This window comes from Ipomoea nil, unplaced genomic scaffold (assembly GCF_001879475.1).
Source record: "Ipomoea nil cultivar Tokyo-kokei standard unplaced genomic scaffold, Asagao_1.1 scaffold0926, whole genome shotgun sequence".
Lineage (NCBI taxonomy): Eukaryota > Viridiplantae > Streptophyta > Magnoliopsida > Solanales > Convolvulaceae > Ipomoea > Ipomoea nil.
In genome coordinates, this window is record NW_017617354.1 from 58361 (window position 1) to 85227 (window position 26867).

Genomic DNA, 26867 nt, shown 5'->3' on the forward strand with positions numbered 1-26867 from the left:
TATATACATTCTGACGGTTATAACTGCCACAAGGGATAAAAGTACAAGAATGCCCTTCTAATTATTTTTGCCTAACAGCTTTGTTGCTTGTATTTGCTATATCATCTAATAGAAAGTTATATTAACATGTTAGACGAGTTTTAAAGGGTTATTGTGTCATATCATGTCATGTAGATCCAAAACTTATTAAATAAATGTATCTATCGCGTCAACCTATTTAACACATTTAAAAATGCTCATGTTTATAACTCTCATTTTAATGAACCTGTTTACATGAATTGCGAGTCCTATAAAAACCTATCAATTAGAATTCATTTTGCCTAATAATTAACGTAGATCTATTGCCTAATGTAGATCTACTATTAATAAAATAAATATACAAAAAAATATAATATAGAATGTCCTAACCTAAAGATCAGAGTCTAACAAAAAATATTTCATGCATGTAATGAAAATGAAAATAAACAAAAAAAATATTATATATAACATAGGAAATTTGTTTACTTTCTATTAACAGTAAATTAACTTTTGTGAATAGAGTTTTGAGATCGAGGAAATAATGGCTAACCACACAGCATGTTGAGAGCACCCTTTAATTTCTCTTTTCTATAACAACTTCCATGTATATATATATATGTGTGTGTGTATTTATCTCCCCAAAAATGGCAAAATTTTTCATTCCAGATAATAAATCTTGAAAACCCAAGAAAAAAATATAAAAATAATAATAATTGATCTTAAAAAACCAAGAAAATAAAAATGGTGGATTTGAAGAGATGCATTGTGGCATTGTCTGTGGCCTATCTAACCTTGAGAACCATTGTCATTCATGCCGATGCCTCAAACAAATTCTGTGGCACCGCCCTGGACAAACCGCGTTGTGAGAAAATGGCGAAGGGTGCAACAAATTGGGATGAGGCAATAACCAAAGTCATAAATGAGGCTTTGAATGTAGTGGCTAAGGCCAGTACGTCAGGAGGCCCCGCGTGCAAAGAGTCCTACAAACACACAGAAGACAAGTAAGTCTCTATTGTTCTTTCAAATGCACTAATAATAATTGATTATGTCTGCAGAATGCTCTAGGTGCTAGTCGGGAGTGCCTAGAGTGTCCAGGGAGGGCCTAGACGGACAAGTAATATGAGTATATCGTCTTCACTTTTCCCATTCAAGGCGAGGAGTTGTGGACTATATATTATAATCATCAAACTAGTCAACTGCATATGTTAGATGGTTAGTTGATGGTTAGTTGAGTAAACACAAGTAATCTTGAGTATATCGTCTTCTCTTTTCCCACCCAGGCTAGGAGTTGTGGACTATATATTATAATCGCCAAACTAGTCAACTATAGAGAAGGAGTAGCCAATCAGACAAAAAAAAATCACTTGGCCGAGTTGGCACCGTCTCGGGCGAGTTAAGTGCTCGCCAAACTAGTCAACTATAGAGAAGGAGTAGCCAATCATACAAAAAAAAATCACTTGGCCGAGTTGGCACCGTCTCGGGCGAGTTAAGTGCTAAACTCAGCCAAGTCGATGCCTAGTCGGCCAATTAGTCGGTTCACCTAAAAGCAGCCTAGGGCTGAAATTGCCGCCTAAAAGTGTTGAAATTGTCGCCTAAAAGCAGCCTAGGGCTGAAATTTCCGCCTAAAGGAGTCGAACTGATTAAAAGCAGCCTAGGGCTGAAATTGAAATTGCTACTTAAAAGCTAAGTGTTGAAATTGCCGCCTAAAAGCAGCCTAGGGCTGAAATTGCTACCTAAAAGATTGAAATTGCGCCTAAAGGAGTCGAACCGACTAAAAGCAGCCTAGGGCTGAAATTGCTACCAAAGTGTTGAAATTGCCGCCTAAAAGCAGCCTAGGGCTGAAATTGCCGCCTAGGGGCGCCTAGCGCCTAGATCGATTTTTACAACACTGATTATGTATGTCTAGGTCGGCAAGCAAAACATGCAATGCATACGTATAAAATTAATAAGGAGAGTTAAATTTTAATTGCTTGTTTGTTGTTATGTTGATTAATAATCTATAATTTGTTGGATTTGATGTGATGAATGTATTAGATTGAAGGAGTGCTTGAAGACAGCTCGCGATGGAAACAAGGATGGTACCTTGAACTTCGAAATCTCAGCAGCACTAACAAGCGTTACTGGCTGCACTAAGGCACTCAAAGGCAAGAAGGAAGACGTGGCTGCGGCTATGAAATTGAACGAGGATGTCGAGCAAGCCGTTAGAGTTTGTTTAGCTGTTGATGCATCCAAGTCTGCCCCCTAAAACACATAATTATATTCTACCCAATCATATCATGAAATTAAATATAACGTTGGAAAAAACTGCATTTTAATTTCCTTTAATTTGTATTTTTTTTTGGTGTGACCACAACGCGGTTCGAGTCTTTCCCTAAATGCATTTTAATTTCCTTTAATCTTTTTTTTGGAGTGAACCACAACGTGGTCCGAGTCTTTCTCTGTTCGTTTAGCGGTCCAGGTTCACCTGATTCGCTTGAGAGGCACAAGAACTGGCCCAAAGAATCAAACACGGCTTATTCCAAAATTCTCGATCCTCACAAAGAGAGCTCATTTGCCACTTGAACTACCTTGCTGGGTTCTTTAATTTGTATCGATCCATCCCTCATCTCTTGGATCTATTTTATTCACCCTCTTTCTTACTACATGAAGCCAAAAGTATAGGAAGAAAAAGATCACTAGCAAATGCTACATACGGTTTGGATAACCGTTTTTGTTGAGTTATCTTACAACATATAGTATAGAATCCTGAAAACTAGAAAACAACTAAACCACTAAAAACTAAAACTGGAAATTGAGAGGAAAATAATGTTTGGGGGATTATGAACAGTTCATACAACATATAGGATCCACAACTAAACCACTAAGACAATGACAATATAATGTATTTCAATTAATTATAACACATGCAAATTAAACTATCTCACTCTCACACATTATAAACTTAACAAATGGCTAAGCTTACTCAATTATGGCTTGTGATCGAATAAATCTCACATAATAAAAAATTTTGAGTTTTAAAGAACTACTTTAACAAGTTGTCCATTTAGAGAAATAGAATTCATACTCTTTCTTTTAGTTCTACTCGAACTTGATATGTTTTGTCGTAAGAAATCTGTCGGCTAAGGTACAGGTCTGTCTCTCTTCGGCGGCAATCCGCATATATTGTTCGGCGAGTACAAAAATCAAAATAGAATGTTAAAGCTCAAGGTTGAGGAATGACCACGGTTCAGTTTGGTGAGTACAAAAAATAAAATAGAATGTTAAAGTTCAAGGTTGAGGGATGACCACGATTTAGTTCCAGTTTTGATCTGGCAATTTCCAATTTCGGAAAATGGTGATGAACAGTAACCAAAACTTTCTAGGAACTTAGGAAGGTTCGAAATGAGGTTATTATTATTATTATTATTATTATTATTATTTATTTTTTGGTAAATTCTGTTTTCTATTTATAAAATAGTTCAAATTCAATAATTAAATTTTTTATAGAATTTTTTCATTTAATTTTTTTTTGAACTGTTTTTGCTACTTTAGCTAAGCTTCGAGAATGAAATGCTTGCGCGAAGAGAATCTGATAACGCCTCTCTCCGGTGAGCGGGAGACAAGGCAGATCGCGTGTTAGCGGCTAGTTTCTTCATTTCATTTTAAGTTTTTAAAAATGGTATATCAAATATTTAAACTTTAAAATTAAACTAAAATAAACAAAAATTATTATAGTTAAATTTTAAATTATTATTTAAACTTTAAACTTTAATAAAATAATAGTTGAAATTTAATTAAATAATTGTTATTATTATTTTACAATTTAGAACTGGAACGGGTGGTTCTTGTTCCTACTATTATGAAACCGGACCGTTATGTTTCGTTTCCTACCGTACAGGATTCGGTCTGAACGGTGTGGTCATCCCTACCTTCTCAAGGAGGCTAATAACAAAATATATTTTGTATATCGTATACGAAAATCAAATTAAAGTATTTACCATGCTCGCATGGGCAGCTCAACTGATCATAGGGGTGAGAGTTAGAAAGAATGACTACGGATCAAGTCTCACCAACGGCAGTTGGGAGCTACCTCTCAAAGTGAGCAGAACTTCCGCAGTAAACAAAGGTCTAGCCTCTATTGGTTCATATTCAGTTGAACCATCATGATTTACATCCTCCTACCATTTTAATGTGCTACTCAAGATTTCCACTTCTACTGAATATCATATTAAAAATATACTTTTTTTTTTTAAATATTTATTTCATAGCATAAAGTAGTCAATAACAAGTTGTTGGCAATCTGCCTACCCATTAAGTCATTAACGACCTAATTTTTCAAATTTTTCAATTCGACAACCTTTATTGGTGGTGGTAATATCAACAAACACTTTAAAATTTTTTGAATTTAGTTATTAGAATATAATAAGTTGGTGGGTATCTCTTGTCCGATATTCTTCCCCTCCTAAAAGGTTGAATCCCCAATCTTAAAGGCTTCACGCCCCGACTCGACAAAGCACGCCCCGACTCGACAAAGCACGTAGAAGAAGGTAAATCAGTGTAATGCCTGCCAACTTTAGGCAGGCAAATTATGTTAGTTTTGTTAAGAATACAATGTTCGAAACTCGGCATCGGTAGTATAGAGATGATGCCTAAAGGGAACGTTATGTTGTGAGCACATGCCCACCTTGCAAGGTGGGCATGTGCTCACAACATAACATTCCCTTTAGGCATCATCTCTACACTACCGATGCCGAATTTCGAACATTGATATCTTCCTCCAAATACTGTCTACTAAACCATTAAGAATCTAGATATATTCTTAATATAAAATATATATATATATATTATATAATAAAAAGTTACTACCTAAAGAGACTAACAACAAAATTTAGTTCATGTATGAAAATCAAAATTAAAAAGGTATATTATATATTATCACATAAATTAAAACTTTTGTTTAATTATTTACTCCGTGTATCTTCATATCGATTTATTAACAATAAATTATGTTCTATGGTAGTTAGAGTAATTTTAGTTTGAAAATTCCAATACTTTAAGAGATTATATGAGTAAAAAAGGGATAACCACATAGTATGTTGAGATCATCCTTAAATTTCTCTTTTGTACAACAATATCTCCTCCAACACCTTTTATTCCATTCCCGACAAAATCTTGATTGAAAAAAAAACTTTTTGTGAAGCAAATTAAATTAAATTCACAACTGAAAATGTTAGGTTTGAAGAGATACATTATTATTATTGTGGCATTTCTAATCTTCGTCTCCCATTCCCATGTTGATGCATTATCCACCAATTTCTGTGGCAACGCCGTGGACGAAGATCTGTGCGAGAATATGGTGAAGGGAACAAAAAATTGGGACGACGCAATAACTAAGGCGGTAAGTGAGGCCACGAAAGAAGTAGTGAGGGCCAGTAAGGCAGGAAACTCCGTGTGTGAAAAGCCCTACAAACACGCAGAAAAAAAATTGATGGATAGCTTGGAAAACGTTCGGGGCGGGGATAAGGATAACAATTTGAACCTCCAACTTGAAGAGGCACTAGCTAGCCTCCAAGATTGCACTAAAGAGCTCAAAAATTTGAAACAAGATGACATATCTGCAGATAAGGCTTTGATTCACGGTGTGGAGCAAGCAATTAGGGTTTGTTTGAGTGTTGAATCGTCCAAATCAGATTCCTCATCCAAGTCTGCCGCCTCAGATACAACAACCTACTCACTCATAGAATGAAATGTAATGTTATTATTATTATTTTTTAATATAATGTCAAATACACCATTGTTAATTTCTTACTACATGAAGCCAAAAGTATTCCCAGGAAGAGAAAATAGATACAACAGAAAGTGCTACCGACAGTGTGGGTAATCATATCAATCAATTATACACCAAAAAAACAAGTGTAATAAATTTTTAATGTATTTTGCATGATATGATCCAATGTCTAAGGGAGTATTGGTATTTGGTAATTTATTTATTTTCATATCAATTATTCGTGACTCATTATAAATTAAAATTAACTTAAATAACAAAACTAACATTATATATCATTAATAAAAAAAAAAGAAAAAAAAAAAAAGAAGAGGGGAATGCCATACGGCGTGGGTTATTTAAATAACCAACATCATGTGTCAAACTCATTTTTTTTAATATTTTAATATGTGATATATGACGTCGATTTGTATTAAAAAATCGAGAGTGAATTCCATTTTTGGTTCTAGTATTATATGGGTTATTCCAATTTTAGTCCACCATAAATATTTTTGCCACATTATGTCCACTATTATTAAAAGTGTTCCAATTTTAGTCCACGAAAAATTTAAAAAATGACTAAAATTGGAACACTTTTAATAATAGTGGACGCAATGTGACAAAAATATTTATGGTGGACTAAAATTGGAAAACTCTTATAATAGTAGGACAAAAAATGGAATTCACTCAAAAATTAATGTCGGAAATGATAATTTTTTTTTTTAAATCAATGAATATACGACATCGGTTGTATAACGTCTTATGTTAAGATATTTAAAATATTAAAATCATTAAACGCAGTCATTTTGATGTGTATTAAAAAAAATCTCACAAGATACGATGAAAACCGACGTAGTATCGAATAACAATTAAAAAAATATTATCCGACACCAGTTTTTGCTAATAATCAATGTTGTAGGGTTTGTTTTAATTTTCCCCCTTCGCTCCTTCTCTTCTCAAAAAAACATAAACATACACATAGTAGTGCTTCCTCCCTCTTATCTTCTCTTCTCAGTCGAACCACCACTGCCATCCACCATCTGTGTTGCCATCCGAACCAGCCATATTCTTCTTCTTCTCTTTACCCCAATGACTATCGAACCACCACTGCTAAACCACCGTTACCTTCGCACTGTCGTTCTCCTCTTACCGCCCGCCACCACCTACATTGTTAGTTCTCAATTTTAGGAATTATTGTGTATTTTAGGCATTATAGGTTGTTGGGAATAACACCCAAATAAGTGTGGATTATTTCCATCCACAACAAATTGTGGAGTGAGGTTTAACTCCTACAAATGTGGTCCTCTCCATCACTCCCCTATTTTAGTGGAAATTGAATGGCTAAGAGAGGATGAGCAGGTAATTCTATAGTTATAAATACCATGTTCCTCCTGAGCTCTAAACGCTCAATTTAATTCTTATCTTCTTCTCTTCTGCAATCCTGAGCTTCGGTGTTAACTGGTCGAAAGCAACCGGTAAGACTGTTACCGTCTCCGGGCAATATTTGTTTTTAAGGTAGTGTCTTGCGCACGTCACCGACTGATTCAGGATTTCTTCTATACTCAGCCTATATAAACAGTAGCCTAGATTTACGACATATTCTGACCAATTTTCCAACAGTTAAAAGCGAATATCTGTGCTTAAGTTATCATGTCGACCTTCGGATCTAAACTTCCTCTGACCTCGCCAAGCTCGAACCTCTCACCGGTCTGAACTACCGCCGGTAGGCGATTAAGATGATGATCCACTTCAAGTCTGTCGAACTCTGAGCTAAGTATTATTTCTTTAATACATGTGTATGTGTTAATTCTTTTAATGGGTGTTCGAAATATTTTCATGCGTCAGCACCACATTATATTTCATCTTTTGATTCGTTCTCTTCAGTGTGCACCACATGAGGATTGACATAACTAAGAGATAATTAGCTACATGCTTTTCAGCACACAAAATTATTAATATTCTGTATATATTATGACTTAGTCATTATTAAATCTTGTGCTCTTGAATTTAAAGTGTAAGCAGTTATAGTTACGATGATGATATATCATATAATTATCTTTTATAGCATATTGGTCTTGAAGAATTGAAATAGCAAGATCATTATATTACTTAAACACGCTCTCTCACCCTTAACATCCAAGATATAAATGGTTAATCTTGATGATCAATATCTCATGCATATTGTTATGTCTATGTGTAGGCATGTGTTTCTTGGATTTAGAGTTGTTCGAAAATGTTATATATGATGTTCTTCACAAAATCAGATCAAAAAGTGATTATGCGTTAGATAACTAGGGAACATAAATTTAAGTGATGCATGATTAATTTATTAGTGGGGGCTATTTGTTCCTTCAAATTGAATATGAGGTGCATATATAATTATATATCTTTGTCACATGGTTTTAAAGATTTGAATCATGTACTAAAATTATTTGTATAAAGATATAATAAGTATATATCAAAGTCTTTGGTTGCAATTTGTTTGTAGCATGGAGTTGAAGAGTCATTATTCATGTATACTCTTTGCATAGCTCAGTCTTGCCAATGAGATTTGCCTCCTCTTATTTTAATATGGCACATGCATACTTATATGATAATAGACTATCATATGCAAATGATTGTCTTGAGCATTAGTAGTCATATATTATTGGCATTCACCATGTCCCTTAAAATTATCATAATGACATAATTTAGAAGATGGTTTGCCTATATCTTTGCATTCAATTGATTATTATCTTTTGAGAGCATGTTAAACGTGAAATATATATTGTGACAAGCATTTTAGAAATCACCATTCCATATTTTGTATGGTGAGAGCTTTGAATATTATATAGAAAATTAACAGCGGTATACACAAAGATAAGTGAATTGTTATTATTCACATGTATGAGCTTTGTGAATTTGTTGTGTTAGAAGTGATGATTTAACACTACTTCTAAGTGATTAAATCATCAATATGATATAAAGCCTATAAATTGTGTACTTATGCACATGTCAATTTACAACATTATATGTTATTATTGTGGATATGTTACAAACATTCCACTATTTGATGAGATACATACTATATTACAGTCACATAATCTTAAATATTTAAATTGTGTACTGAGTTTAATTTCAAAGGCTTTACTCACATTTATGGTGGTAGCATGGAAAAGTCATTGTTCTTGAATACTCTGTCTAGGAAGATGGTTTTTAAGAAAACTTCGGTTTCACCACTCGACCTGGGAGTTTTAAGAAGTAGGGTGTTGATCATGCAGACTAGTTAGAGCGCCACTTGATCTTCACCTGAAATGAGGTTGACTCTCATATGTTGTTAATCAAAGCCTTACAATAGAAATTGTTGAAGTACTGCAATACTAATATTGATCTGCATCCTATGAATGCTTTATATGAGTTTTAATTTTCTCAAGGGAATGGAAAATTGTGCAAGTGGCAACTCTGAAGTCTCATTGTTGAGAGATATTTCCGAATAAATATGAGCTCGAACATATTCCTTGTGTATAACATTAATTTCTTATAAGAATATGATGTGAAATTTGTGATTATGTTGTTCAACTTGATGTAGCATGTGGACAACATTATTTCTATGGCTTACTAACAATGAGCATTTGTATATATATATTATTTAAACTCTTGGTTGAGTCATATTGAAATACCTATAATTCCTAATTAAAGGGTAATTGTGATCAATTGAGATAACCAAGTTTGTTGAAATATATTCAACTGTTGAGCATGTATCAGGCAGAGTGCAAAGCTTCTATAATGCTCCACAAAGCAAATCGGCAAAACTCAGTCTACAAAGGAGCTAATGTTGGGCACCAAAGATCAGACTGGGTAAGAGATCAAATACATTTGACAACAAATATTTGTAAGTGTTGCATTGTGGGTGTAATAAACTCCTTATATTCTCATCAAAAGTTTCTCTGTGGTATTGAGAATAATGATGAAAGAGAATGTTTCATGTTAAACATGAAAATATCAATGGATTATTTACGAGCAAACAAAGTACTCGTCAAAGTGCATGTAAGTTTGGTCAAGAGAATCAATTTACTTGAGGGCTAATTATGAGGATTAGTCGCTGACTCATTGGAAGGACTTAAAGTCCAAGTGGTAATGAATTCGTGGTGGATCCCACTTCTATGGTCAAACGAAGCCATGAAAAGAGTTACAAAATAGTACACTAGTTGGTCATTCCGACAGTGTGTGTACTTGTGAGGTTGAGCTACAGCTCTTAATGAATTCATAACTCTTTGAGAAAGGGTGGTTTTGTTGAGACAAACCTAATGAATTCACCGCATAATGACATAAGTACAAAGTGCTCTTGGTGACTTATACTCAATTGGGATGGTCTATGTTGAGGTAAACCTAAAGAGATCCCTAACTTGAGTAGAAAAGGGCTAACCGCCTCTTATGAGAGATAATGGGGTTGTCCCAAGAAGCTGAGTGGCTAAGAAATATGTTGATAAACATGGAGTTTTGGGGGTGTCTAGCTAACACCTTCACTACATATACATTGTGATTCACAAACTGTCGTTTGCATTGCAAAGAACAATGCCTATGATAGAAAGAAAAGACTTACAACTGATTTATGTACTTAACAACTCTATAAGCCTTTAAAGGTGGTCTATACTGAGATAGACTTGATAGAGTTAAAAGTCTATATTGAGATGGACTTGACAAGACATAAAAAACTATAATGCGATTAGACTTGTTAGAGTTAAAAGTCTATGGTGAAATAGACTTAGACATGGTGGAAGTCTATATTAAGATAGACATAACCGACTTGTATAAGATAGATCAACAATGGAGAATGAATTTATACCTCTTGATCTAGTTGGGCAAAAAGCCGAGTGGCTGAGAGACCTACTGGCAGACGTGCCATGGTGGGGGTGTGCTACACCGTCTATGCCCATACACTGTAACTCACAAAGAAGGCACATAACGGTCATACATGAGTTTGTAAGACAGTTGATTACGACTGGAGCACTCACATTAGAGTATATGGAGCCCGAGAAGAATAGTAGATCCTCTCGCTAAAGGACTAAATAGAAAGGCCGTCCTCGATACATCGAAAGAAATGAGCTTAAAATCAACAAAGTAAGCCAAGCTTACATACTCATAAAGCAACTGAACATGAGATGTTCTAAGCTAGGGTCTACACAGAGGTAGACCACAAGTCAAAGAGTTTGACTTTCGAAGAGCCTGCATAATGGGTGCTGATGTGTGCACATGAGTTCAAAACTACCTCTCCTTTGCTAGTTCAAGATTCAATTCACTACTAATGAGAAAGTCACTCAAGTCACTACGTGTCATTTCAAGGTTTAAACCACTGGCATTAAGGTCAGTGCTCACTTCCGCTCAGACATCGACTTCATTCACACTTGTTGAGTGTGTGGGGGATGTTGGGAATAACACCCAAATAAGTGTGGATTATTTCCATCCACAATAAATTGTGGAGTGAGGTTTAACTCCTACAAATGTGGTCCTCTCCACCACTCCCCTATTTTAGTGGAAATTGAATGGCTAAGAGAGGATGAGTAGGTAATTCTATAGCTATAAATACCCTGCTCCTCCTGAGCTCTAAACGCTCAATAAATTCTTCTCTTCTTCTCTTCTGCAATCTTGAGCTTCGGTGTTAACTGGTCGAAAGCAACCGGTAAGACTGTTACCGTCTCCGGGCAATATTTACTTTTAAGGTAGTGTCTTGCGCACGTCACCGATTGATTCAGGATTTCTTCTATACTCAGCCTATATAAACAGTAGCCTAGATCTACGACATATTCTGACCAATTTTCCAACATAGGTTACTATATTTCGAATTATTGTAAATATATATCAAGTTTTGGAAATAATTTAAAATATATTATTATATTTATGGTGTTTTAGTATTTTATTGAATTGTAAATTATTTTGAGAATGTTTGAAATATTATTGCTATGAATATCTATTTAGTATATTAATTTACAAATAAAACTTGTAGGTGATTAGTTTGATTCGGGGTTTGTTTATCTACGTACGTGGACAACTCTTTGGTGAGGTAAGATCCTTATCTATTTATTTTCCTACGAACTTTTGGTTTGTCCTTGTGCATCCGGTGATTGGCCACATCGTGGTCTATGTTTATTTACGTTTTCGGCTTTCTCTTGTGTATCCAGTGATTAGGCACACAGTGGTCTATGTTTAAATTAGTTTTATTTATATTATTATTAAGGGAAATCACACTTTTGGTCCCTCAATTAGTGCCCAATCTGCAATGTCATCCTTAGTTCCCAATTTGAACACATTTAGTCCCTCAATTATTCGACCATTAAGCAGATTTGGTCCTTCTGTCTGATACTCCATTTAACACTGTTTAAAGCAGGGATAAAAGTGAAATTTCGCATAGCATTGTTGATGGAGGTGGAGAAAGAGTGGGGATAGCCGCCAGAAAGTTGGTAAATGAGGTTGGCAGAGGGATGTTAGCCGGCATGGGGGAAGAGTGAGCTTTGGGGCGGAAGACGGCAAGGTTGGGAGAGGTATATTAGGCAAGTTGAAGGTGGGCATCGCCGGCAAAGGTGGAAGTGTGGTGGTTGGCATGTTAGGAATGGATGGCATTTGTGGTAAGGTTGGTTGAGGCAGAGAGGGAATCTTCGGCAATGGTGGGGCGCTAGGAATTTGCAGGAGGCGGCGAGTGGCGGAGCTGGTGTTGATGTTAATTGCAAAACACAATAACGTTATGTGATCTCTTATCATCCCCTTTACGCTCATTCTCATTTCTTGTCTTATTTTTAGCAAATACACCCAAGACAACGGGTGAAAATGGAGTCCAAGAGTTCATGCCATTTCCACCGCAGATCGGCACAAACCCTGCGCATAAAAACTTACCCATTGCCGCCACATCAGGCGGCGGCGGCGGAATCGCCATTGCGTGAAAAGCCCTTCTGCATTTCTCATTCTGACACCTCCTGCACCAATTTATGAAAACCATATGATACTCGTACACACATATTAGCAGTAGGGACACATAGTCCAGAAGTTGTGTTCCGACCCTCTCTTTGAACAAAGCTCTCATTGCCGGCACAGAAAGCACTAACCAGGCATCAACGACGAGCCGATACGCCTCTTCCACTAAAGCAAAGTGGTTTTCCCTTGGTGTGACACCCCAAAAATCCAAGTTCAATCCATGGATTAATTGAGTAATTAATCCTATTTCGATTGAGGAATTAATTCCTAAAAATCCTGATTTTTAATACTTGAGGATTAGTATTTGACTAGTCAACTTCAAAGTCATGTTGTACCTTGAGCTTTAAAGAGTGTTCCCTTGTTCCTTACACTTTCTAAATGTTAGTAAGGGCATTCTTAACCTTTCACCAAGTGTTAGTATTGTAACCTAACCTAGAAGACATCTTCATTTCACCCCTAACACTTTCTAAAACATTAGCTCTACCTTCTCTCTAGAAAGGTGAGTAGCTTTTCCTACAAGCTAAGTTTAGACCTTGCCAAGACTTCAAGATTTGCTTCCAAGATTCAACCTTTCACCTATTTGGGCATCTAGGAGGGTAAGATCTAAGTCCATCTTGTGTTTTTAGTTCCATCTTAGATGTCTTTTTCTTAAAAGTAGGATCTTTATGATCTTTTGGTTTGTTCTTGAAGTGGGTTTGGAAAGTAAGCCTTGTGGGGAGCTTGTTGAAGTGTAAAGTGAAGTCTTTTAGTCTACAAGAGGTAACCCATGCTCTACAAAATCTATTTTGCTTACCTATATGTGATTTCTTGGATTCTACTTGTGTTTTGCCATGAAATGTGAGTGTTTATGCATTTGTCTTGTGAAAATGCATATCTAGAGCTTGTGTTTAGGGTTCATTTGTGTCATTGCTTGGCATTTCCTATGATTCAAGTCATTTTGTTGTATTGGGTGAGATTTGGCATGTTTTGGACTTGAATTTGAGCTTGGAGTTGAAAATCCCCGAAGGGATTGTTTTGGTACAGGACGTGTACCCGCGGGCGGAACGGCGGGCGGGGCACCACCCGTTGCCCCACCTGCAGGTACAAGGCCTCATGGGAGATGTTCCCGCAGGTGGAACCACGGGCGGGGCACCACCTGTGGGTCCACCCGCGGGGAACATAATGAGATGATTGGGGGATTTGTTCCCCTTGATTCTTTTGACGCGGTATTTGGTCTTTTGACTTCCCGTTGTTCTTTTGTGGAACTATTTGAGTGTCTTCTTGATGTTTCGTATGTCTAGAACTATGTGGTAGGTATCCATGTAGGTCTTTGGTATCTTGAATCGTGCTAAGTGTTCAACATTGTGTTTCGTTGAACCGTGAAGTGCCTTGTGTGTTCCTCGGAACTATCTTTGGTTTCCCCGTTGATAAGCATGCTAGTTCGGTGTCTAAATGCTAGCGTGTGTGTTGTTTGTACCTTCCGATTAGCTGATGATAACTTGTGTTATTCATCGTTGTTGTTGTTGGGTTGTGACCCATTCCTTGATTGAGTATGTTTCATACCTTCGTCGCAATCCGTTGATTGATTCCTGTTGAGGTGTGGTGTGTGTGGCTTTACCTGGATTGCACGATTAGTGGTATGGGACACTAGTCACCAAGGTATTGCAGCGGTTCTCGTGGTGGTCGTGGCATGATTATGGAGCTGTGGCCTTTGTGTAAGGTTCACGTGTTTATGGGGGATAACATGTGTGTACGGTACCTTGTGTACTATGAATTGGTGGCTTTGTTGGTGGCTTGTTGGTGGGGGACGACGGTCCCAGGAGGAAGAAGGTTGGACTAAGAAGTACAGGGGTCCTGGAGGTAATGGTTGGAATGAAGATACAAGGTTGGGGGTAGCCATAAGGTTGGAACAGGGCATAAGGCAGGCATACCAACTCGTGATGGGTGATGTCACGAGGGCTATTGTAGCCGGTGTTGTGTGTTCTTCTCTTGTGACGTGTGTAGTCACAAAGGCATGGTGGCCTTGGCATGTGTTGCCGGTTGTGTAAGTCTTATTTCCTTTGCGTTGTACTTGTCGGGTTTTGATCTATTGAGTGATGATAGATCGTGCCTTGACTCTTTTGTGAGTCGTGTCGTTCTTGTGGTCTTGGGATGTGTTCCCGTGTTGCTTGTGAGAGTGTTGAGTCTTATGTTGGCTATTACTCTTGGTTTTGTACTTATATACTTATGTATTCCGTTTCGAAAATGGTTTTACAGCTTATACCTTACTTATGTATGCTATTTCACATGTATTGGTGGGTTACCAGCATTATTCGTTGACCGGGCGTTGTCCCATGTTTATCTTTATGTTCTTACAGGTGATGTCTAGTTGAGTGCGATGTCTAGTGCCCGATAGTGTAGTACATTTCCCTTGTTGTACGACCTGTGAGCTTATTTGGTTTTTAGACTTATGAGTTTTTGGATAGATGTAAACCATGCAGATTTGGCCTTAGCGTTTATCGTGTTGATAAGTGTGGCATAACACCCCGTTTGGATTTTATGTTATCCAGTTATCCTTTTTCTTCCGCTGTGCTAGTGTTTTGTTATGTTATTTGCATGCGTTAAGGCTTTTATTATAGCTTGTTTTTTGTGGGGGGGGGGGGGGGGGGGGGGTGTTACACTTGGGCTTAAAATGTCATAGAGTTTTTCGACGCAGGTTTTAATGAGGTCAAAATCTCCGGTGAAGCGAGGGACGCCGAGTCTTGAATAATAGTCGGGCCGCTGACCTGAGGCACCGTCTTCTGCCGCGGAGGTGAAGGCCGCTATAGCGAGCAGTTGGGTTGGACCAGGGTGGATTGGGTCCAATGCTTGTGCCCGACAAGTATTTTTCCGGTAGTCCTCAAAGTTCTTGGCTTGGAGGAAGAATTCGGTGGCTTTGAGGTAGAGCGGGGTTCACGATTTGCGTCCTAAATTGTGAAATTCTACTTTTACCCCTACTTTAAACGGTGTTAAACGGAGTATCAGACTGAAGGACCAAATCTGCTTAATGGTCGAATAATTGAGGGACTAAATGTGTTCATATTGGGAACTAAGGATGACATTGCAGATTGGGCACTAATTGAGGGACCAAAAATGTGATTTCCCCTTATTATTATTTTAGATATTTGTTAAATTAATGTTAACAAAAGTTTAATTATGGTTAATATTATTTTATATTGACTTGTGATGGATAAAAGTTGGATGAATGCTTCTTGGATTATTAAGGAATATGAAGACGGAGTTAGATAATTTTTTGACTTTGCAAAATGTTGTCTTCCAAATAATAATGAGAGGTTCTTTTGTCATTGTAAGAAGTGTTGTAATATTAAGAAAATTAAGTGATATATTGTACTGGAATTAATCTAAGTTATACAAAATGGATATGCCAATGACCTTGTGATGGAATCAATCTAAGTTATACAAAATGAATATGCCAATGACCTTGTGATGGAATTAATCTAAGTTATACAAACTGAATATGCCAATGACCTTGTGATGGAATTAATCTAAGTTATACAAAATGAATATGCCAATGATCTTGTGGTCTAGTGTCATGAAGTGGGTCTGCCAAACGAGAAGTCATGGGTTTGAGCTCCAATGTGGCAATCGTTATGCTATAGACCCGTGTCTAGCATGCATGCTGGACACAGGTAACAATGCCGTTAGGCACTGTTATCTTCTTCTTCTTTTTTTTTTTTTTTTTTTTTTTTTTAAATTTCATACCGCTTCGTTATATGAGTATATGTTCATAATTTTATTACTATATGTTCATAATTGTGAGTTCATAATGTCAGAGCTCTATGTTCATAATTCCATAACTATACATTCATACTTCTGTAACTGTACATTCATAATTCAATAACTGTAACTTCATAATTTTCGAAGCTCTATATTCACAATTTTAGAGCTCTATGTTCATAATTTTATCACTACATGTTCATATTGTAAGTTCATAATGTCAGAGCTCTGTGTTCATAATTTCATAACTGTACATTCATAATTGCATAATGTACATTCATAATTGCATAACTGTACATTCATAATTCCGTAACTGTACATTCATAATTCCGTAACTGTACATTCATAATTCAATAACTGTAAAATCATAATTTTCAAAGCTCGATGTTCACAATTTTAGAGCTCTATGTTCATAATTTTATCACTGTATGTTCATAATTGTAAGTTCATAATGTCAGAGCTCTGCGTTCATAATTTTATAACTTACATTCATAATTCCGTAACTGTACATTCATAATTCCATAACTGTACATTCATAATCTCATAACTGTACATTCATAATGACACAAACGAATAACGCCGTTAACGGCGAGACAAAATCAAATTTTTTTTTTTAACTGAAATGACGCGTTTTCACTGAAAACGACATCGTTTTGGACTTGTGTCCACGATACATTATGGACACGAGTCCACTACATAATTTGCGCCAATGTGGGTGGTATTAACTTTTTGTGCTTCAGTAGGCTAGTAAATATACCCGATTATCACATCAAATTTTTGTTTAATTATTTGCTCCGTATCTATATATCGATTTATTAACAATAAATTAAATTATGTTTTATGGTTAGAGTTTTAGTTTGAAAATCCCAATACTTGAAGAGTTGATTGAGTAAAAAAGGGATAACCACATAGTATGTTGAGATCATCCTTAAATTTCTCTTTTGCATAACAATATCTCCTCCAACATCTTTTATTCCTGACAAAATCTGGAAAATCAACAACAACAACAAAAAAAAAAAACAAAAAAAACAAAAAAATCAAAAACAAAAAAGAAACAAAAACAAAAAATAATAATTATAATAAAAATCTTTTTGTGCAGCAAATTAAATTCAATTCACAAGTGAAACTATAATGGTAAGTTTGAAAAGATACATTGTTGTGGCATTGCCTGTAGTGTATCTAATCTTTGCCTCCCATTCCCATGTTGATGCATCCAACAACTTCTGTGCCACCGCCGTGGACAAACAGCTGTGCGTGACTACGGTGAAGGGAGCACAAAGTTGGGACGAGGCAATAACTAAAGCACTAATTTTGTCTCAAAATCAACTAGCCAAGGCGAGTAAGTCAGGAAACCCCGCGTGTAAAAAGTACTACAAAGACACAAAAGAAAAGTAAGTATCTGTAATCATGGTTACGGTAGGCGTTAGGCGTTAGTCAGGTGTGGGTGACCTGGTTGAGTTAACTTGACTAATTCAGCCAAATTCGATCGAGTTAGGTGCCTAGGCGGCCACCTAAAGGGCCCTATAGAGGTAATGCCCTTGGTATAGGGGCGCCTAGCGGGCGCCTAGGCGCCCTGATTTTGCTTAATTAGCAAGGCTGACTTGGCCGAGTTAACTTGACTAACTCGACCGAATTAAATGAGTTAACTCAGTCGAATTCAACTGAGTTAACAGCAGACTCTGCCGAGTTAGATGCTGCCTAAACGGCCGCATAGGGGGTAATTCGTTTGGCCTAGGGGTGTCTTGACCGATTTTTACAACAATATCTGTAATTGAAAATGGTGACTTAAATAATTTGTGGGATTTGATGGGTTGAATGTCTCAGTTTGAAGGAGAGCCTGGAGGCGATGGGCATTGCTGCGGGTAGCGAGGAGGTTAAGAATAAAAGTTTGAACGTCCAACTCCCAGCAGCATTAACTAACCTTGAAGATTGCATTAAAGCACTCAAAGGTTTGAAAGAATACACATCTGCAGAAAAGACATTGATGCATGGTGTTGAGCAAGCAATAAGAGTTTGTTTGGCTGTTAATGAATCCAAATCAGCATCCAAGTCACCCATGTCTTATACACCATCCTTCAATATCATATCATGAAATATAATGTTAAAAGCATTTTTTATTTGAATTAATTTCATTTTTAGTCTCACGATTTTTGAAGTCTTATAACTTTTAATGCACAAGTTTAAATTTTTTCAATTTTGGTTCTTATCTTTGTTATTTTTACCAGTTTTGGTCTTTCTGGTCAAATTGATGCGAAATGTTAACGGTTTAGGGGCAAAATCGTCATCTCAAGATCTCCAATATCTAAACAAAAGAAAAATCATATTAAGAGGAAAAGAGACGCTATAAATAGATATGTGTCTAGTTTCTGTCCATCTTCTAGTTTCTTAAAGATGTTTTTTTGGGATAACGATTTTACTCCTAAAAATATAAAATCCAACAACATTTTGCTGTTAATTTGGCCGAAAGGATCAGAACTGATAAAAAATAAAAGTTTAGATAACAAAACTGAAAGATTGTGCACTAAAAATGATAGAACTTCAAAAGTCATGAGACCAAAAGTGAAATTAATTTTTTTTTTTTAAATTTGTATGTTGTTTCAAATATTATTAAACTCTAATAATATATAGTTGGCGATCCATCCCCCATCTCTTGGCAAATGAAGTGTTCATTTTATTCACCAACAGTGTGGGTAATCATATCAATTACACCAAAAAAAAAAAAAAAAAAAAAAAAAAACAATTGTAATAAATTTTTAATGTATTTTGCATATATGTTATGATCCAATGTCTAAGGATTGGTCATTTATTTACCATGTAGCTAGTACTGTAACATTTTTATATGAGTTTCATATAAATTATTCGTGACTCATTATAAATTAAAAATTAACTTAAATTATAATCTTACAATTTCATGTTAACTGCAAACTATAACACATTGACCCACTACTACGGAAATGGGAAATTATGTTGTGGCACGGTTCTATAATTATGAATATAGAGTTATGAACATTGAGTTTTATAATTATGAACATAGAATTATGTAATTGTGAATATACTCCGTTAAAAGTGGATATAAGCGTATTGTTGGAAACTATGTTGATATGATGAGCTCTTTTGATGGGTGGCTCAACCTATGGTGTCTCGAGATTCCGCCCAAATGGAAAACTTTCTTATGGAGAATGTGAGAAACTCTCCTGCTAGGATAAAAAAATTCAGTGACCTTGCTAATTCGATAGCGGTGGAAGCCAAGGCTAATTTGATTTTTGATGTACCAACTAGATGGAATTCAACCTATTTGGTGTTTAAGAATGCACTAAGATATCAAAAGGTATATGAGGCATATGAAGAAAATGATAGTTCATTCATCTCTGATTTAGGTAGTTCTGTCCCAGATTTTATGGATTGGTATTCTGTTGAGCATATGGTCAAGTTGCTTAAATGTTTTTATGAAATGACTCTGAGGATCTCTGGTTCACTGTATGTGACTGTCAATAATTTCTTCTCTGAAATTTCTGACTTGCCTTGCATGCTGTCTGAAATAATGGAAGCTATGAATATGCCTCTGTTAAGTATATGGGTTCAAATATGAAATCAAAGTTTGAGAAATATTGGGGTGGTCTGATAAAATGAATTCCATCATCTTTTATGCAAATATATTGGATCCAAGGAATAAAGTTACATACATGTCATACCAGTTCACACAACTATATGGTGATGTAAAGGGAAATCTTGTTTTAACAATGTTATGACTGGTTTGAAAATTTTGTATGATGACTATGTGCCTAGTTCTTTTGTTTCTGCTACTGCTGTGCAAGAGCCTTCTGTCACTGCCACATCCCACTCTCAATCTGTCACCATTGGGAGATCAGAGCACAGTCTAAATTGAAATCTCAATTAAAAAAGCAAAGAGTAGAGAGTAGTCAGTTGGGAGGCAAGAAAATTGAGTTGGAAATATACCTCAGTGAGGAACTTGTGGAGGTTGACAACCCTGACTTTGACATTCTAAAATGGTGGAAGGTCAATAGTAGTAGGTTTCCTATACTCTCCCAATTGGCTAGGGATGTTCTAGTTGTTCTCATTTCCACTGTAGCCTCTGAATCTGCTTTTAGCACTACTGGAAGAGTGTTAGATGCATTTTGGAGTTCTTTAACTTCTAGGATAGTGGAAGCACTTGTTTGTTCACAAGATTGGATGAGGTTGCCAAATTAATCCATCACAGTGGAAGAAAATTTGGATGAGGTGGAGAGATTAGAAAAATGTAACTACTATGATACTAACTACTTACATTTATTTTACTTACAAAATTTGTTTAATCTTTTTGTATTTCTCTCATTGTGTGTTTGCAAAATTCATGCAATGAGTGGCAGTGGAGCTAGGAGTTGTGGAGTTGGTTCTTCACTTTCTTCAATTGCCGTAACTAGCCTACTTCTCCTAAGCCTTAATTTATTCATTTTTTTTTTTGGTTCAATTGACTTAAATTGAAACTGGAAGGTGTTGGACAGTTTCCAAATTCCAATTGGCAAAAGGCAAGTGGCTGGGCCACTATTATTAGTTGCTGCCATTTTGCAATTTGCCAATTGAAACTATGAGGCAAGAACACTGCAACATGTTTGATTTAGGGCTCTTAAGTTCTAATGGTAATATTGTATCTCACTCTCTGCCTCTCTCAATTTGTGATTATTCATCTGATTATCTATCTCTCTGCCTCTATCCTTTGGCTATGATGATGCTTCCACCAATAGTTTAAAAAAAGGGTTGTGGGTTGGTATGTTGCACTGGGTTGTGGGTATGACTCAACTACTCAAGATACAATTTGCCCTCATTCCTTGTCTTGACATGGAAGCTAAAGCATTCTGAGCCATTTTAAATTGTTTTTAAACATTGTAATTCTTAATTTATGAATTGTGATTTGTAAGTTGTGACTGATTTGTTTAAGTTCTAACAAGCTAACTTATTGCATTTGGTCAATGTTTATTTTCATTAGGAGGAGGAAGAAGAAGAATAGTTTGTTACTTTCTGAGTTTCTGTAATCTATAAAGAATGGTCTAGTTCCTGTTGTCTATGCCTCTATGGCTCTATGGCTTATCTGATCATTTTGGTGGTTGTTGCTTGTTGGCCTGTTTCCCCTCTTGGATAGTTGGTTACTGGAGTCACTTATTTTGTATATTTTTTAATTTCTAGTTTGTAAATTATATTGTAAGTTGGTTAGTTGCTACTTGGTTATTTTGTAATTTTGTCACTTATTAAGTTGTTTGATAAATGCAGTTAACTAGTTTAGCACTTGCATTCAAAAAACTAGTTTAGCACTTTAAATCTGTAAGTTATATTTTTGCAAGTTATTATTCATCGATTATTTGAGTGATTTTTTTTTTTTTTTTCGAAATTACTTTGATCGAATATCGGTATAACCGATCGCACTCAAACTTGAAAAACTGACGGTTTGGGTATTAAATAAATTAACCATAAATCGAACAGTTTTCAACATTACATAACTGAACTATCCGAACCCGTCCGACGCGGCAAATTATTGCGTGAACCATGATCCACACAATGTTATATGGATAATAATAAAAAGTACATTTTTAAAATACTAAATGTACATTAGTTTTGTACTGAATATACATTATACAAAATAATGTACATTCAATACAAAAATAATGTACATCTCCTGAATATAATATATATTATTTTTATATTGAATGTACATTATTTTTGTACTGAATGTACATTATTTTTCAGTATACAAAATATGGTCCATGCAACTTATATAGACCATGATCCACATAATAATGATTGCGCACCCCTAATCTTTGTGGACCGGGTGCATGTATAGTATGTAGCTAATAAATATACCCGCTTATCACATCACAATGATCACATTTTTGTTTAATTATTTACTCCTTGTATCTTTATATCGATTTATTAACAATAAATTATGTTTTATATATGCATGGTTAGATCGAGTTTTAGTTTGAAAATCCCAATACTTCAAGAGTTGATTGAGTAAAAAAGGGATAACCACATAGTATGTTGAGAACATCCTTAAATTTCTCTTTTGCATAACAATATCTCCTCCAACATCTTTTATCCCTGACAAAATCTTGAAAATCAACAACAAAAAAAAAAAAAAAAAAAAAAAAAAAAAAAAAAAATAATAATAATAATAATAATAATAATTATAATAAAAGACTTTTTGTGAAGCATATTAAATTCAATTCACAAGTGAAAATATAATGGTAGGTTTACAGAGATACTGAAGAAAAATAATATCTATATTTATATTACATATATCTTCTAGAATATTTTATATATGTATTCATAATTATTTCCATATTCTTAGGATCATAGTTTAGGTAAATTCCTAGATGATTGGTTCTCTTACCTTTCTCACTTTTCCTACCGTTAGCTTAGTTGTATATATATACACACATTGTATTCTTCTTTCAATACAACAACTTATATGCAATATATATTTTCCATCTTTCTCTGCAACAATGCTTGCAGTTTATTCTCAATTCCTTACATGGTATCAGTAGAATTTTTTTTCCCTAATAATTTGTTTTTCTGCTGCTCTCTTTTGGCCTCATCACTTCACGCCAATGACCACTCCTTCAGATTCTTCAAACCAACACACAAATCCCATCACCACCATTAATACCCATGAAGACTCAACCTCTGCTAAGCAATCACAACACCATGTTGTTCCTTTTGATGCGGAGAATCCCTATTATCTACATTCTTCTGATGGTACAGGCGCCACTCTCGTTGGAAACATTCTTACCGGCATTGAAAACTACAATCCATGGGCTCGGGCAATCACGATGGCATTGAAAGGCCGCAATAAATTCTGTTTTGTTGATGGCTCCCTTCCCATGCCAGACTCTACCCATCCCGATCATGCTCGTTGGCACCGCGTAAACAATATGGTGATGTCTTGGCTCCTTAATTCTATGCATCCATCCCTTTCACACACAGTTTTATATGCCCCAGATGCTGCCTCAGTTTGGACAGATTTAAAAGATCGTTTCTTTACATCAAATGGACCTCGTATCTATGATATTGAGAAACGCATTGCAACTTGTTACCAAAAAGATGCGTCCATTGCAGATTACCACAATCAGTTGAGTGCCCTGTGGGATGAATTAAATCTGTTAGATCCTCCTCCTAAATGTTCATGCTCTGCTCGACATGACTACATTGCACAAATTGAACGCCGCCGGTTGATGCAGTTTCTCATGGGACTTCGAGAAACTTTCGCTCAACCACGGAGTCAATTGCTGCTCAACAACACTCTTCCCACTGTGAAAAATGCATACAACTTACTGCTACAGGATGAATCCCAACGTATACAAAGTGGTAATGGTGGACATTCTACAGAACATTCTGCTCTTCAAGCTACAAACACACAACATCCACAATTTGTTGCTGCTGCCAACCTATCATCTGCGAGCAATATCCATACATCTGCTTCCACTTCTCGTTCTAACAACAATCGATCTCGGACAAAGTGTGCACACTGTGGGATCCCTGGCCATACACAACAATCTTGTTACAAGCTGCATGGATATCCCCCTGGACACAAATTTTACAAAAAAGGTAATACAAATAGCCAACCTATGGGGACGCCATCAACTTCGTCAGAGATCTCTTCCGATTCCATTCAGCAATTACTTCAACTTTTACGAGAGGTAAAAGAGCCTAAAGCAAACCTTGTTGGTAAGTCTATTGCTCTAACTTCTATTTTTAATTTTTCCAATGAATGGGTCATTGACACAGGTGCTACTGATCATGTCTGTTTTAACCCATCTATTTTAAATAATTTATCTATGCCTAATAATATGGTGACTAATATATCTGTTCCAAATGGTGTTACTGTTCCGGTCCATGGTGTTGGTAATGCTCGCCTATCTTCGACTGTTGTTTTACTTGATGTTTTATATGTCCCGACTTTTAAATTTAACTTATTATCTGTACAAAAATTGGCTAAAGATTCCAATTGTACCGTTATTTTTTTCCCTAATTATTGTGTGTTTCAGGACCTTTCAACGAAGACGGAGATTGGTCGGGGCCATGAACGCAATGGTTTATACTTTTTTAGTTCTCCACCACACCCCGCTGCATTACTCACCATTACACCTAATACATGGCATGCTAGATTTGGTCATCCGTCACATTCTGTTTTTAAACACTTAATTTCTATTTTGGGTTGTTCTGATTTTCAAGATCCTTGTGATGTTTGTCACATTTCCAAACAGACACGTTTATCTTTTCCTATTAGTCATACTTCTACTTCTGCTTGCTTTGATTTGATTCATGTTGATATTTGGGGTAAATATTCTACTCCAACTCGTACTGGACATCATTATTTCTTAACTATCGTTGATGATTTTTCTAGGGCAACATGGACATTTTTAATGAAATATAAATCTGATGCTTTCTTATTACTTGTTCGTTTTTTATCATATGTAAAAAACCATTTCAACACATGTGTTAAAACTTTTCGTTGTGACAATGGCTCTGAATTTACACAAACTGATTTTCAAAACATCTTACTTCAAAATGGTATTTTACAACAACTTAGTTGTCCTGGGACACCTCAACAAAATGGGGTTGTCGAACGCAAGCATCGCCATCTCCTTAATGTGGCACGTGCTTTACGCTTCCAAGCGGGCCTACCCCTCAAATTTTGGGGTGATTGTGTTTTAACCGCTACTTACATTATCAACCGTACCCCTACCCCAAACTTACAAAATAAAACTCCTTTTGAAATTCTTTTTGGTTGTTCTCCTGATTTCACCATTTTACGTACTTTTGGTTGCTTGTGTTATGCTTCTACTATACAATATCATCCTAATAAGTTCAATCCTAGGGCCAAGCGTTGCATTTTTCTTGGCTACCCTCAAGGTCAAAAAGCTTACAGGTTATATGATCTTGACTCTCAGAAAATTTTGGTAAGTCGCGATGTTGTCTTCTATGAAACTATTTTTCCTTTTAAAAATGATCCTAATTTATTTGATCAATCAACACTCACCCCTATATTGCCATTACCCATACCATACATTGAAACACACAATACCCCAATTACCAAACCTCTTCCTGAAAACCCCATACCACCCATTGAAGCACATGGTACTCCAACTACTTCACCTATTCCTAAGAATTCTAATGCCACTCCTCACATACCTACCTTACCAGAAAATCCTCCACCTGAGGTTAATTCTCCTATGCTTAACCCACCCATCCCCACGCAAGTGCAACCTATCCAACAACGATCTCAAAGGCAACGAAAGCCTCCTAGTTACCTCTCTGACTACCAATGCAACATGACCACATCCACAAAATATCCCATCTCCAACTTTCTCAACTTTAAACCATACACTGAAGACCACATCTGCTTCATAAACAACATTTCTAAAGAAATCGAACCCTCTTCCTTCTCAGCTGCACAAAAAGACCCTAAATGGCAACAAGCCATGGAAGAAGAAATTCGTGCTCTAGAAGCCAATCACACTTGGTCTTTAACCACTCTACCACCTGGTAAGTCTGCTATTGGTTGTCGATGGGTTTACCGTATTAAATATAACCCTGATGGTTCTGTAGAGCGATACAAAGCTCGCCTAGTCGCCAAAGGATACTCTCAACTTGAAGGGTTGGACTTCACTGATGTCTTTGCCCCTGTCACTAAGCTTGTCACCGTCCGTACAGTTCTAAGCATCGCAGCTGCACAAAGATGGGCTACCCATCAACTTGATGTCTCAAATGCCTTTCTTCATGGCACTCTTCATGAAGAAGTCTATATGCAAGTCCCTCCCGGTTTTGGGCGAAAGGGGGAGAATCGCGTTTGTCGTCTCCACAAATCTCTTTATGGGCTTAAACAAGCATCCCGATCTTGGTTCACAACTTTCTCCACATCCCTCACTAATGCTGGCTTCACACAATCTAAAGCAGATTATTCCATGTTCACTTATAGACGAGGTCATTTTCTAACCATATTGCTTGTTTATGTTGATGATATTGTAATTACAGGGAATGATCCGACTATCATTACTATCCTCAAACGTTACCTTGCACAACAATTCCAGCTCAAAGACTTGGGTCCATTAAAATACTTCCTTGGAATAGAAGTTGCACGATCCTCTCTTGGAATCTTCCTAAATCAACGGAAGTATACTCTTGAGATTCTCTCCGATACTGGCCTATTAGCTTGCAAACCCGCCTCAACTCCCATAGAGGTTAACCACCAACTCACTCCTGATACTGGTGAACCTCTTACTGACCCCTCCATATATAGAAGATTGATTGGTCGTCTGCTCTACCTTACGGTCACTCGATCAGATATCACTTATGCAGTCAATCTTCTTTCTCAATTCATGTCCGCACCACGTGACACACATTGGCACGCTGCTCTTCGAGTTGTGCGTTATCT

The 26867-nt window shown here is 36.3% G+C and overlaps 2 protein-coding genes across 3 annotated transcripts; both read left to right on the top strand.

Annotated features, from left to right (window-relative positions):
* Positions 1 to 658: 658 nt before the first annotated feature.
* Positions 659 to 2341, top strand: LOC109179527. The gene is made up of 2 exons (XM_019329033.1): positions 659 to 1019; positions 2053 to 2341. Exons 1-2 carry the CDS (start codon positions 760 to 762, stop codon positions 2261 to 2263), a joined length of 471 nt encoding a protein of 156 aa, XP_019184578.1. The 5' UTR covers positions 659 to 759; the 3' UTR covers positions 2264 to 2341.
* Positions 2342 to 17504: 15163 nt separating this feature from the next.
* Positions 17505 to 18564, top strand: LOC109179521. 2 transcript variants are annotated; one of them, XM_019329032.1, is made up of 3 exons: positions 17505 to 17575; positions 17690 to 17832; positions 18266 to 18564. In XM_019329032.1, exons 1-3 carry the CDS (start codon positions 17573 to 17575, stop codon positions 18531 to 18533), a joined length of 414 nt encoding a protein of 137 aa, XP_019184577.1. In that variant the 5' UTR covers positions 17505 to 17572; the 3' UTR covers positions 18534 to 18564. The 2 variants fall into 2 exon arrangements, with proteins under 2 accessions (XP_019184577.1, XP_019184575.1); XM_019329030.1 differs by having other exon boundaries at positions 17511 to 17832.
* Positions 18565 to 26867: the final 8303 nt, after the last annotated feature.